The sequence below is a fragment of the Trachypithecus francoisi genome, unplaced genomic scaffold (genome assembly GCF_009764315.1).
Source record: "Trachypithecus francoisi isolate TF-2019V2 unplaced genomic scaffold, Tfra_2.0 Lachesis_group9, whole genome shotgun sequence".
In the NCBI taxonomy this organism is placed as follows: Eukaryota; Metazoa; Chordata; class Mammalia; order Primates; family Cercopithecidae; genus Trachypithecus; species Trachypithecus francoisi.
In genome coordinates, this window is record NW_022681474.1 from 50,505,955 (window position 1) to 50,520,162 (window position 14,208).

Here is a 14,208-nt window from a genome sequence, read left to right on the forward strand (position 1 = left end):
GGTAAAGCACACAAGGGCTCCTTGATATTTTTTAAACTGATTGTGTGTTCATGAGTCTTCAGGTTATTAGTCTTTTAATTGAACATATACATTGTAACCATGTGTAGCTTTCAATTAAAAAATAATTTTTAAACTAGTACAAATAGACAGTAGTTACTCATACAGAGCCCTGATGTTTTGCTTCTGTGGAATCACAGCTTCCAACACATCCCAGGTCTGCGAGCGAGCCCAGAGGCCAGGAAGGGACTGCCATGCCCTGGAGATGCCCCTGGGCCCTGGGCCCTGACTTCCAATGCCAGCCCATGCAATATTAGCCAAGTTACTCCACCCATCTATGTCTTCATTGAAAATGAGTGCCTAGCAAAATACCTGGCATGTGGTAGGGATTCCGTGAATATTTGTTGAATGAATGAGTCAATGATATCGAAGAGCTCATCATAATTACAACCTTCATCCAAATTTATTCACTAGAGGGAAATTGTGGATACAGCTACTAGCACATCCCCACCCCGGCCCCTGCCAATGCATACACACATGAATATCCCAGCATTTGAAGTGGCAACTCAGAAAGTTCTCCATTCTTTTCGATCCAAACTTTTGGTATTTTAATGTTGCAAATTTTCTCTCAAATGTCATCTTCTCTTTTATTTTTCCTTTCACTGTCACAACAAGCATACAAGTATTTTCAGTGGAATTTTACCAAATGGTACATCTTGTAAACCATATACATACCATCTCCTCTCTCACCCTTCTGCCAAATTCTGTCTTGGAGCCCATGGCTTTTCCTGCTCTGATCTCTAACTCCTGACTGAAATGCCCAGTCCTCAGGCTCTACCTGGGGCAGGACATTCCTGGGTTTAAAGGGAGGCTGATGAGCAAATGAGGAAGAATCAGGCCTTGCCCCACAAAGGAGGAAGCCTATGTGTGATGCTCACTGAAGTGAGTGCACCAGCCTAAAGCATGTCATGTCCCTTCCAAACTACCTCCCTTTTTCTTGGCATCAACTCTGACTGGCTGGGGACAGCAGCAGGAAGCTAGAGCCTAGAGGGTCCAAATTACAGAAACAGGATGATGCCTTGGCTAAACGCATGGGTACTAAAGTCAAAAAGAACCTTTCTGAGCCTCATTTCCCTCATCTGTAAAATGTAGCGATAATCCAACCTCAGAGGGATGTTGGGTGGCTAGAGTGAAGTAAAATACATAAAGATACTTGCAGATCAGCATTGAAAAAAAGTTGCTATATCCCCAAACCACTTCTGTTTGACTTTGGAAAGAATAGAACAGTCTTTACACTTAATTTGCTTTTTAACTGGGCTCATCTGCAGCTAGTGCTGAGGCGTTCCGGAGGCACCGTTTGTCTTGGCTGTATTGGCAATATGTATCCACCCAGAAGTGACACTGGGACAGGCCACAGCCAGCCATGCCAAGGGAGCAGCCACACTCGCACTCCGAGGGCTGAATGTGCTGCATCAAACAGCAGATAGGCTGTGCTGCCTTGGCTCAGGCACGTTGGAAATGGGCAGCAGCTGGGCTGGGCATAAGGGGAAAGCCAGGACGAGCACTGTGCACTGAGTTAAAATTTTACAGAAAATGTGTGGAGGCAGAAACCAAGTCTCACTGCTTGTCACATCAGGAGGCCGATGACCAGGGCAGGCAAAGGCAGGAGGTCCTGCACAGAATCCAATAAAAGAGTTCTCTGGCCTCCAGCAAGCGGAGAGCCAGAAGGGCTAGCACCCTGGACAGCGCCATGGGCACACAGCTCTGACGCTGTCTTCTGACTGAGAACCCCAGCTCTGGGGTTCTCCACTCACCTCCACCCTCCAGGCCTGAACCAGCAAACATGACAGGTCTCTGCCAATCCCTCTCTTGCACCATGGAAGCCTCACAGACCGACCATGGTGTTTTCTGCTGCTGAGCCCACACACAGACTCAGAATCCTTCCCAGCACAGCTCCCAAGCAGCCTCAATCAACCACCTACAGTGAGTGGTCCTCCAGATGAAAGTTACTGGTCACGGCCGGGCGCGGTGGCTCAAGCCTGTAATCCCAGCACTTTGGGAGGCCGAGACGGGCGGATCACGAGGTCAGGAGATCGAGACCATCCTGGCTAATACGGTGAAACCCTGTCTCTACTAAAAAATACAAAAAACTAGCCAGGCGAGATGGCGGGCGCCTGTAGTCCCAGCTACTCGGGAGGCTGAGACAGGAGAATGGCGTGAACCCGGGAGGCGGAGCTTGCAGTGAGCTGAGAGCCGGCCACTGCACTCCAGCCTGGGCGGCAGAGCAAGACTCCGTCTCAAAAAAAAAAAAAAAAAAAGAAAGTTACTGGTCACTTGGCAACTTCATGGAATTACTGATAAGGAGCAGTCTGGTTGAAAACTAACTTCAACCCCACCATAGGTAGCAAAGGTGTCCATGTCAGAAAAGAGGAACACAGCTTTTGGTCCCATTGTAGATTCTGGGTGGAGGAGAGAAGAGGGGTGGGGAAATGTGTCTGCAGAATAAAACCCACGTTTCCTAGTCTATATCCCTTCGCTGCCACCTCATATTCAGAGGTCAGACTATCCAGTACCCTTGTCTTTCTCCCCATTCCTCCTTTGTCTTGTTTGAAATGGCTTGACAACTCCATGTCCCCATCTATGAATGTGTCAAGGGGCTACTCTGTGCCAGGCAGCGTGCAGACAGCAGGGCCATTGTGGTGGGAAGTACACAGCCACTCTCCCAGACTTCACTGCCTCACCAGGCAGTCCAGCACTCATGGAGGACCAGCCCTCATGAGAGTCAGGACAAGCCGAGAGCAGGCTGAGGGCAGGACGAGCATGTCTGCGAGAGCATGTAACCAAGCTGCCAGCTCTGTAGGACAGGTGGGGCTCAGGAATATTTTTATTTGAGGACCTGCATCTTGAGCAGAGTGAGGGTAAGGAGTGTAATAAGAAAACAGGACTTGGGCAAGTGCCACCAGGTCTTGTTCAGTCTGCAGGAGTCACAGGAGCACAGACGGGTGGGCAGGCTAGAGAGCTGATAACCTGCCTTCCCAGCAGCTGAGGTTCCCATCAAGGTCGCCTTCCAGGCTCTAGGGGAAAACTGTGTCTGCAGGCCAGATTGAAAACAGAGCAATGATGCCCAGAGAAAGTGGAGTGGGAAGGGCCTGGGCACACTGGATCACAGCACCCCCATCCCTGGCAGTGTCCATGCCTCTCCACAGGGCCCAGCCTCAGAGCAGGCTGGACTTGGGGTTCAGCCACCAGCCCCAAGGGCTCTCAGGGGAAGGCCTGGCCCCTGAAAGATCCCTGCAGGCAACTTAGGGCTCTTACAAAGCCTCCAACTCCTCCCCAAGGGCCAGGGACTGAGCAGGAGTGGGAGGGTGGGAGGGAGAGGCCAGGTCTTGGACTGAGTCCAGTTCGGGTCCCACCCTTGTCCCCATCCACCTCATTTTTATTTCAGCACAGTGACTGTTTGCTCTTTCAATTCTTCCTGGAAGACTCCAAACAGTATATTTGCTCAAGAGCTGGGGACAACTTTCCAGTCTTAGAGAAGAAGGGTATTTAGGCAAATGCAAACATATGCTGATTTCTTTTCTTAGTTACATTCTTGGCAAAGAAATTATATCACCCAGAGACAAAATGGGACTTTCGAAGGTCCACCCATTCCATCCTGGCACCGGCCGTGGGGCTGCCAACCCTCATCAGTCTCCCACACCCTCTAACATGTTATGGGGGTGTCTGTGGCTATACAGAGGTAGCATAGGATCCTTGTGAAGGAAATACTCTGTATCCTGACTGGTGGTCACAGGAATCTACACATGTGATTTTTAAAACGCATAGCAATAAATCCATACCTGCAAGATCACATGCACTACTGAAATATGAACAAGGCCTATGGGCTGTATCAAATCCTGGTTGCAATATTGTACTACAGCTATGCAGGATGTTACCGTGGGGGAACCTGGGTGAAGGGCACACTGGATCTCTCTGGGTTGCTCCTTGTAATTGCATGTAAATCTAAGTTATCTCATAATTTTCAAAAAAAATTGTTTAAACACTAAACATGGAAACCATTCTATCTCAGGATTATGACTAGTCTGTTTTTACACAGCAGTCATAAGAAAACCTGAAGCCATTTCTCCAAAACCCATTTTTGTGGTTTCCTAACAAGAAAATGATGATTTCTTTTCATATGAGAGGCCTTCAAAGAAGCCATGCCCACTCCTACCCCGTGTCCCCAACCCACCAACCCCAGCCTGGCTCCATGACACTCAGGGCATTCCTCCCCCTGACCTTTGCCCCAGCCTGGAACCCTGAAACTGAAGGCCGACTGGGATGGATGGAGGCAAGGAGCCAGGAAGGCCTGGCAATCGTCCAGTGTGAAGGGCACTCTTTGGAGAGGAAGCCTCCAGGAGGAACCATGCTGGCCGGCCTCCACCTGTGCCAGCACACAGCCCTTTGGATCCCTGCCAGCAGTTTGTTAATATTTTATTGAAACCTCTAAGACGATTCAAACTTCAGCCGTCATGATAAGGTGTTGTTGCTAGGCAACTTTAGTGCCTATCTAGGGAGCTGTTTTTACAGCTCTTCCTGACTCATGAAGCTTGAGGTTTGACCCTATCACCTGGAGACTCACTCAGCACAGACCACCCACCACCAGTCCAGGGCCCCACCCACTCTCTGGTCTCCCAGCATCTGGCCATCCCTGCCCCTGAGCAGCCCTGGCTCTCCTGCCTGACAACTCACCATACTCGCTGTCGTAGAACATGACAAACTTCTGCCAGCGCAGCTCCGTCACCAGCCTGAGCATGACGTCGTTGAGGCGGACGGGTGGTCTCGAAGCCAGTGTGTAGGCCTCACCATCAGGGCTGGGGTTCAGGTGGCAGGCGGTGCGTGGCGACCCCCCAGGGTTGCGCTGGACAAAAAGGTGTGGGATGTGCATGGCATCCGTGAGGGACTGCAGGGCGTTGGCAGATGCACAGCCAGTGGACGTGACCAAGGCCAAAATCCCCTGGGTCATGAGGTCACAGGCTAGAAAGAGAGGAGAGAGAGAGGAAGGGGTCAGCATCGGGGTGATGCTGCACCAGCTTCAGCCTGCAGGCCCCATGCCTGGCAGCTCATGCCCGGGACTCCCAAGAGAGGCTGCCTCCCTCTAGGACCAAGAACCATCCTGGGCCAGGCCAGCGGTTTTCATGAGCACAGCCTCACTGACATCCTTGGTGAAAATGCCAACTAGACATTCTTGTACCCATTTAACATGAGAAAATAGAAGTCAAAAGGGGTAAAACCATTTGCCCTAGGCTAGTCAGGGAAGGATGGTAGAGAACAGATTCATCGCAAATCTGCCTGACTCCCCAACTGAGCTGTGAGATTAGCCATCCTCACTCAGCCAAACTCAGCCATCCTCAGTTTCTTGCCTAGGACTATAAGCCCATTAAGAGCCAAAACGTCATTGTGTTGATCTGTGTATCCTCATGCCTAGCTGTGGGTTGAGAATACACTGTGTGCTCTACAACTGTTGACTGAACTGAACTGATTGGGACTGAATGGACTAAATGGCTTCCGAAAGTCAGGGAGGCACTTACCCGAGAGGACCCAAGATGTAGGAAAAAATTAAAAAAGAAAAGAAACCCTAGGTCTTCTGGCCAAGTCCACTTGATCCATATCATAAAAATACTGGGCCAAACCCCAGATGAAGCAGTTGTTCCAGAAGGATTATTCAAAAGCCACTTGACAATAACAAAGAAAGACGCTCCCACTGCTCAGGCAGTTACCACCGGTGCAGAGGACGAACCCAACGGATGCTCCAGCAGCCACTTCTAGGGCTGACACACTCAGGGGCTCATCTTTCCAAGCTCTCCTATAACTGCAAGAGGCGCCCCTTGTAGCCATGTGCCTACACTTTTTTGGGATATCAACCAATTAATAGAAAGATGCAACTCCCAACGCCACAACCCACTGCACCAGTTTTGAAGCAAACATTTCTTACTAATGGTTTATGCGATGGCAAGGAGGTGCAGAAGCAGATGCAGTTTCAAAACACAGCCTGTGAATGGCAGCAGGCCATCTGCTGCACACGGCAGACTTTGAACGACTTTTGACAATGCAGTTCTTTCGGTCAAGAGCTCTTGGGTTTATGTAATGCCTCAGATAAGGCTGGGAGAAGGAGAGAAGAACAGGGGAAACTGACCCCAGGGAGCAAGGCACTGGGAGGCAGGGGAACATGTGGGAAAAGGGAGGGTCCCCCCACACTCCGCAGCAGCAAAGTCTGGCTGCCCTCCGGGTAAGGGCGCTCGCCTTGCACTGGCATGAGCACCAGCAGAACGAGAACCCAAATCCCATGGTTCTCTCCTCTTCAAGGCCACCGGCAGGTGTAGCTAAACAAGAGATAATGATGTCTTGTGAATCTCACAGCCCCCCAGATGCCCTGGCCCCCTCCTACCCCAGCTCCAGTCTGCTGAGTTCTCTCCTAAACAGAAATCTATTGCATGTCCTCTTTAAAGCCCTGCTGTGCCCCCATTTTACTTTAGCCTTAGGGATAAAGTAAAAGTCCACTCCTGAAACAGTGGTCTTGCAAGCTCCCATGCCTGCAGCCTCACGCTCCTCATCATACCCTTTTCCACCACATCCCAACCAACTGCCCACCCCAGACCCTCAAACTCACCTCTTCAATTTTGATGCTCACTCTTGCTTCAAAACTCAGACTCAGCATCACCAGACTGGCTCATGATCCTTTTGGCATGATCCCCCTTCACTGCACTTCCCTGTCATGGGCCACATGTTGCCTGTGTTACTGGCTGGTTCTCCAGCTTGACCCCAGGTTCCAGGATGACAAGTGTCATGCCTGCTGTGTTCACCATCCTTTCCCAGACACGTGCTAAGCCCAGTTCACAAAGGCAATAAAGACTCGTGCAAGGATACCATGCAAGAATTTCCATGGGCCCCGTCAATAATTCCTCTCTGGGTACCTGTCCAAACCATAGGAACAGCATTCAATCCAAAACCATTCAGAGGACACTATCCGTACTCTTGGAATATTGCTAACGATCTAAAAGATGCAAATAGGTGAGTGGTTATGAAAGTGCCCCATTTGCTGAAAGTATACACAGCCTTTAAACTACTCAAGAAGATACTACAATAACATGGGAAAGTGCCTGTCATAAAAAAGTAGGTGAAAGTGATAAAAAATTGTCTGTATTTTATTTTATCAATTAAATAAAATGTCAACATGCATGAAAGAAAAACCAGAAGGAAATATTGCAAAATGTTAAAAGTCACTGCAATTTAGAAGAAACCTGAAAGTGGTCTTTCTTTTCTATATTTTGCCAAAATTTTGTGACATAAACGGATAATTCCTTTTAAATAGAAAAATAATCCTCTGATAATGGACAAGTATGAAAACTACATAGGAGGAAGGACTATTGTGTGAGAATTGCCTCTGTGCCAAATTCTCCTGGTGTCCTTTGTACATGTGAATTCACAGTATTCTCAGGACATTTGTGTAGAGTAGGTATCATTGCATCCATTTTCCAGACAATGAGATGTGAGGCCACACAATGAACACTGCCACAGACATGGGGAAAATGCTTCTGAGAGGTGGCCACATGAAAATACCAGGGCACAAAATTATATGCTAACTATGATTACAGCTAGGCAGAAAGCACACCCATGAAAACGGCAACAGAAAACACTACAGGCTAAGGCGCTACGACAATGCATGGATATTTTTTCTTGTGCATGCTCTCTTTAATGCCAATGCTATACATTTTTAATCTTAAACAGCGATTGTACAAAATAAACTGTATATCCCTGGGACGTAAATTGTCCAGGAACTCCAATGCTCAATTGTGGAGTTCTCCCATCCCAGGACTCCCATGGAGAGTCCTCCTTGCAGCCCTCAGTCACTTTTGGCTCTTGTTGCCCCACCTGCCCGGCTCCCTCCCAGGTCATCATCTGTCCTCACTCCATATATGTCAGGTTTTGAAGTTGCAGAATGCCTCTGAGCCTCAGTTTCCCCATCAGGGCACGCATGTCACTGGCTCCTGCCCTCCTTGTCTCATACATACATTTGGTATCCCTGCCTGCACCCCCACAAGCCAGCCCCTGCCCTAAGCACTATTAGGGGGAAAAGCAGGAGGACCACAGGTCCCATCTTTGAGGAGGTTAGGATCCACCGAGGAGACAGACTCTGCAACTCAACTGGAGGAAAGAGAGAGGAAGCTCCCAGGGACACAGAGGAGGGTAAATTCATTTGCGGTCAGCACCAGGGCCTCAAATGAAGGAAAGGATTTAGAAACTTTCAGGGTGTCCCTCAGGGAGAGCAGCACAAGGTGGGTGCAGAGTGACAACGACATAGAGCCAGGCAGAACCCTCACCAGCTACCACCTCACCAAGGGTGGTGGGAAGAGCATTCGGATCTCGCGTTCACCCAAGTTCCAGTTTTGGCTCCTCCAGTCAGTAGCCACACAGCCACGGGTATGTCCCTTTCTAAGCCTCCATTTTCTATTAAATAGGAATAAGAATCTCTACCCAGCAGAGCTATGAGAGCACTGGCTTAGGACACGGACAGCAAGTGCCAATGCCTCACAGTGCACAAGATGCTGAACAGATGTCACCCTCCTGCCCCTTCCTTGGACATCCCATCTCTCCATCAAAGTCATGCCCAGGATCTAAAGTATTAGTAGTCCCAAGCGAGAGCCATCTTGCCCTCCCCATGGAGGTGGGCACTGCCTGCCCACCCCTCATGGAGCCACCTGCAGCGTCCTAAGCGCCAGGCCTCATAAACAGGGTGGGTAATTAAGGCTGGAAGCCTCTCCCAGGCGCTAATGGAGAGGCCTGATGTGAGTCAATTTCCAATCCACTGTGAATGGCCTGCTAATTGGGGCACTGTTGAAATGATGGTTATTTGGAGGCTTCTAACATAAAAATAATAAGATCAAAATACATCAGATCAAAGCCAAATCAGCTATTAGCTTAATCAAGGTTGTGTGTGATGGGATGTTACACAATGCATGCCCTGGTTATTGTGACAGATGCTGAACCCCAGGACCAGGACTGGCCACCTGCCGGAGTCCAGGGTCTGCCCTGGTCACACACTGGGACCGTGGGTGAGGGCTTGTCCTCTCCGGGTTACTGGTTGGCTTTCTCTTTATTTCTTTCTGTCTTTCTTTCTTTCTTTTTCTTTCTTTCTTTCTTCTTGGTGAGGGTCAAATAAAGATGACGGCTCCCTCACAGGGCTGCTCCACGTGTGCCATGAAAGGTCTTTATATGTGGACAGTCATTCATGCTGCCTCGCACACAGTAGCAAATTAGAAGTCACCACTACCTAGGATGATGCTCAAAGATGTTTGCACAGCTCTCTAGAGGATAATAGCTTTTGTTATAATTCTTTGCCTCCATATCATAGGGTCACAAAGCTGATGTCTCTCTTGATTACAACACAAGCTTGATGGACTGATAAGGGCCCCCTGAGAATGACCCATCCGTCAGCTGAGAAAGTAAGACAAACTATAAAGAGCAGCTTCCAGCCTCCTCCCCTGCACCCTGTGTCCTGGGAAAGTGGAAGGTCTCCACAAAAGAAAGGGCTACTCAGAGCTCATGGGCGAGGGTGGGGGGCAGCCAGCATTCCCAATTCAACTCCACAATCCATAGTCACATTCCCACCTCCTTCCCTGGAGAAGATGTTCGCATCCCACTCATACAGGCAAAAATTTTCCAGACAGCAGACTCTCAGGGGTGGGATATGTCAGGTGAGGTACTGGCCACTTCACAGGACAAACTCTCAGTAACTCTCACCCCAGGTGAGCTTTCTGATTTCCTGGTTAAAAAAAAAAAAAAAAATTACAGCACAGAGAGTGCTAGTTGCTTGGCCAGGACCACACAGCCAGAGAGCAAACAGCAAAGAGAACCCCAGACCACCAGGCACCTCTATATCCAATGCTGCAAAGAGAAAGTGGCGAGTAGGGACAGAACCCAGGATTCCAGGCTGACTCTACCCAACTGTCCCTGGACAGAAATCTCCAGGGCAGCTCCCAGCTCAGTGCTGGCCCCAGGGAAGGAGCAGGCAGGCAGGAACAAGGCCTGTCTCCCCTGAAAGCAGATCCTTGACTCATCAAGTCACTGGGTGCCTGCAGGTGGGTGTTGGAGGTGAGAGAGGTGCCCCAGAAATTGAGGTCACTCTGGGCACCATCACTAATCCATGCCCACTATTCTCCATCTCCAGGGGGATTTCTGGAACATTCTCAGAACAAGGCTGTGAGAAGCAATACCTCAGAAGGCATGTGTTAGAAGAGACCCACAGTTCCTGGTGCCACCCCCTGGTCATGATACTGGCCACTGCCAGCTCAGCCTTTCCCTCTGTCAGGTGCCGTTAAGGAATCGCTCCCAGGCTTGCTCACCCTGGAAGAAGATCTGCCCATGCAGCCCCTGCTACTCTGAGGTCCCAACCCCCTCAACTGGCAACCCCTGTGTTAGCCGGCCTCTGGGTGCCACCTTAAAGAGCAGCAGGATGTTCCCAAATGGATGAGGCAAGAGAGAGCCTCCACCTGGGGAGAAATGACCTGATGCCCTAACCTCAGAGGAACCTGGCAAGGTTCAGCTCCTCTCCGTGGGCAGCAGAAAAGACAGCCAGGTTCTGAGCAAACCCGGGCTCAGCCCTGCCTGCCCAGAAGGAATGGTCTCTCCCCAAGGGAGTTCAGCACCTCTGCCGACCCCCAGACTGCTCCATGAGCCACCTCGTTCCTCCAATAATCTTAACCTCCACGAGCACCCACCTGCCCCCAGCCACCCTCACTATCTGTACTCTTCCTTTCTTCCTTTAAATGGGAAACAGCTACATTAATATTTGAATTCCAATGGCTAATGCTTCAAATTAAGGTAGCATTTATAAATACTTTAGAGCTGATGAATAATTGACCAAATTTAGTATTGTCATAACTCATAGTAAATAATTGATCTATGGAGAGTAAATACGTTTCATCTTTTATTAAGACATTTAAAAGGTAACCAAAACCATAAAATTGGGGGGGAATGGGTGGTGGTGCCGTAAGAGGCCCATGCTAGAGCTCGGGCCCCGGAGTGAGCTGGCGCTCCTGCCCCTCCTGCAGAAGGTGCCTCCCTCCAGAGCACAGGACACACAGTTGACAGGCGTCGTCCATCCTGTCCCACAGACTGTGTGTTTCAGTGATTCTCTGCCCACTCTCCGACTTCCCAGAGACCTGCAGCAACCCCACCTCCTTCCTTGGAGCCTGCTTTCCTCCTCTCTAGTCACACCACTACAGACTCCCTCTCTTTCCTTATGTAGCTTGGCTGCTGAAATCCTAACTAGGAGTCAACTCAGGGTGGATCAACCTGCCCACGCTCTTCTCCACACTGCCGGCAAGCAGAGGAGGGCCACAGAGAGCGCCACACCCTGGCAACTTGGTGACCTTGGCCACGTGGCAGTCACCCATCTCAGCAGGGCTCCCACGCTGACATCTCTCTACCACCTCTCTCCCTGTTCTTGAACCACCCAGGCTTATTCCCCAAGTTCAACGAATGACTTACAGCCTTTTCATGAATCAGAAGACATCATCACAAGCAATCTCGCGTGACTTCCTGCCTCCAGAGCTCCACACCTCCCTGTCTGTGCTGAAAGCTGAAGAGAGAAGTTTCTCCTAAGGCTGGTCCCTGCTCCTGAGCTCTGGCGGCTCCCTCCTCTGGCCTTTTCCTACACCCAGATCCATCATCTATACCCTCTCTCTATGGAATCATCAACCTTTCTTGCATGTTTGACCCACCCTAAGTCCAGTCCTGTTGAGGGCTCCACCATTATTGCTCAAGCCCACAAGGCTCCCCTTGGGGTCCTGACCCCCACCCACCCATCTGCCTGAGATCTCCAATTAATGAGTCCCTTGGCAGCTCAAACTTGATGCATCAACACTGAGATGCCTAGGGTGTGGGTCTGTTCTTCCCAGTCTCCCAACCTCAGTAAAGTGGTGCCCCATCCACCCACTAGTTTCTAACCCTTCTCTCTCACTGGCCCTCTGCACCCAAGCCACCACCGGGCCTGTATGCCTTATCTCCCAAATATATCTTGAGTCTGTCAACTTTCCTCCACTCCACTGCCATCGCCTTGGTCCAGAACACTGTCACCTCCCCAGTGGACCCTCACACCTCCAACCTCCCTACCTGTCCCAGATGGACACACTGTCCATTCTACACACTAGTGGACTGGCCTTTATAAAGCACCAACCAGACAGTGCTGTCCCTGCTTAAAATCACATGAGCTTCCTACTGGCCTTAAAACAAAATGCACACCCTAATGGGACCCACAGGCCCAGCATACTCCACACCCTATGCACTGCGTTCCAAGTAGCAGGCCTTTGTGCGGTAACTCAAGCGTCCCAAGCTCTTGCTCACTGCCAGGACTCTTCCCACACTCCCCCCCACTGCCTAAAGTACTCCTGCTATGTTTGTCTGGCTAATTCTCCTTCTCCTGTGTGCTGGGTGGGTAACCATCATTCCCTCTAGAGAACCTTCCACATGGTCCCCAATCTTCCCTCACCATGGTTTGCCTTCATGGCACTAACCAACATTTGCCATTCCAACTGCCCAGTTGGAATGGCAAATGTTGGACTATTTTCTGTGGTTTCATTCTGCCCATAAGCAGAAGCACCTTCACTTCTTATCCACCTCCCCCCCCGGCCCGACCCCCAGCACCTAGCACAGCACAGCAGAGCAAGAAACTACGTAATCTCTGGCTCACACCTATAATCCTAGCACTTTGGGAGGCCAAGGTGGGCGAACTGCCTGCGCTCAGGAGTTTGAGACCAACGTGAGCAACATGGTGAAACCCTGTCTTTACTTAAAAAAAATTACCAAAAAAATTGTTGGGCATGGTGGCACATGTCTGTAATCCCAGCTACTCGGAAGCCCGGGGTATGGAACTGCTTGCACCTGGGAGGTGGAAGTTGTAGTAAGCCAAGATAGTGCCACTGCACTCCATCCTGGGCTACAAAGCAAGACTCCGTATCAAAAAAGTGAAAGGGAAGGGAAGGGAAGGGAGGGGAGGGGAGGGGAAGTGGGGAAGGGGAGGGGGAGGTGAGGGCAGAGCAGGGCAGGGCAGGGCAGGGAAGAACATAATCCTAACAACTCTGGAAAATAAACACAACTGGAGTCCAGATTTCGTGGGTAAGACACAAAGTTTTCAAACTTGCCAAGGTCTCACAGTGCTCATGTTCACCAAAAGGCAAAGCCGAATCCCACAATTTAGAGAAGGGGAGCCAGTTCCTTAAAGGTGACACTCCCTCTAAGGAGGGGTTCACTGAGAGCTTCCAAAGAACCAAGGAGACAGTGAGGAGGAAAGAGGGATGAGCCTGAGGCCTGGCTCAGGCAGCAGCAGCTGTGCAAATATCTCACCAGGAGCACCACCAGGCTGGGAGTCCCAGCCTCCCTGGCCTCAAGCTCAGCCTAGCCCAGGGAGGCCCAGGGAGGCCCAGGGGAGCACAGCCAAATGGTCCTGAGGAATGATGGACTGTCATCCAGGGCAGGTGGGCAGCTCATGCAATCAGGATGCACAAAGCAGATCAGGAGGGTGGGGAAGAGCTGGCAGCACCATGGGATCTCTGAGGCCTCATTCCTCTAACAATTAATGAATCAAAACCAATTCCCTACTCCTGCAGATTGGAAACACAGGGAACACTGGGTGGGATCATGTTCACTTATTTATAGCTCTCCAGCTCCTCATTAATGACTTTTACTGCTCCGCCAATGAAACGTTAGGCTCCCCAGCCAGGATTCACACGGAAGCCTACACTGTCAAAGTTAAATCAGGACAGTAATGAGTCCTGGGCATGCCTGCACGGAGGAGTGTCTTGGAGAACCTCGAAAGGAGTTGAGCACTAGGGCCTCCTGTAGCACTCCCAAACCCAGACAGCTCCTCCTGGGCATCCCCTCAGCCCCTGGCCAGCCCACAAGACGTTACCTCCTCACTCTGCCTTTGAATGTCTGTATCCCTCCCTTATCAGCGAACTGGTCTCCCTGCCTCCCAGTCCTTCTTTCTCCACTCTACAGACCAAAGTTCAGCGACAAGCATGTCCTTGAAATACCAGCCATGCTCCCCACTGCAAGTGATCAAAGTCCAGTTTGTGAGATCCTCCACTGCTCCCCAGCTCCACACATCACAATGGCACCAGTCTACTTGCAAACCTTCACATGTCCCATGCTCTCTACGTGTAGACATGCCCA

At 50.4% G+C, this 14,208-nt stretch overlaps 1 protein-coding gene across 2 annotated transcripts in view; it reads right to left on the bottom strand.

The window, feature by feature from the left end:
* The window catches only part of GRID1 (glutamate ionotropic receptor delta type subunit 1), a 791,790-nt gene that overhangs the window by 630,563 nt on the left and 147,019 nt on the right, over positions 1 to 14,208 (bottom strand). For both annotated transcript variants that reach the window (XM_033208974.1, XM_033208975.1), the window contains exon 3: positions 4,729 to 5,013. In XM_033208974.1, the coding sequence (XP_033064865.1) occupies positions 4,729 to 5,013 (285 nt within the window). The remainder of the gene's footprint in view (positions 1 to 4,728; positions 5,014 to 14,208) is intronic.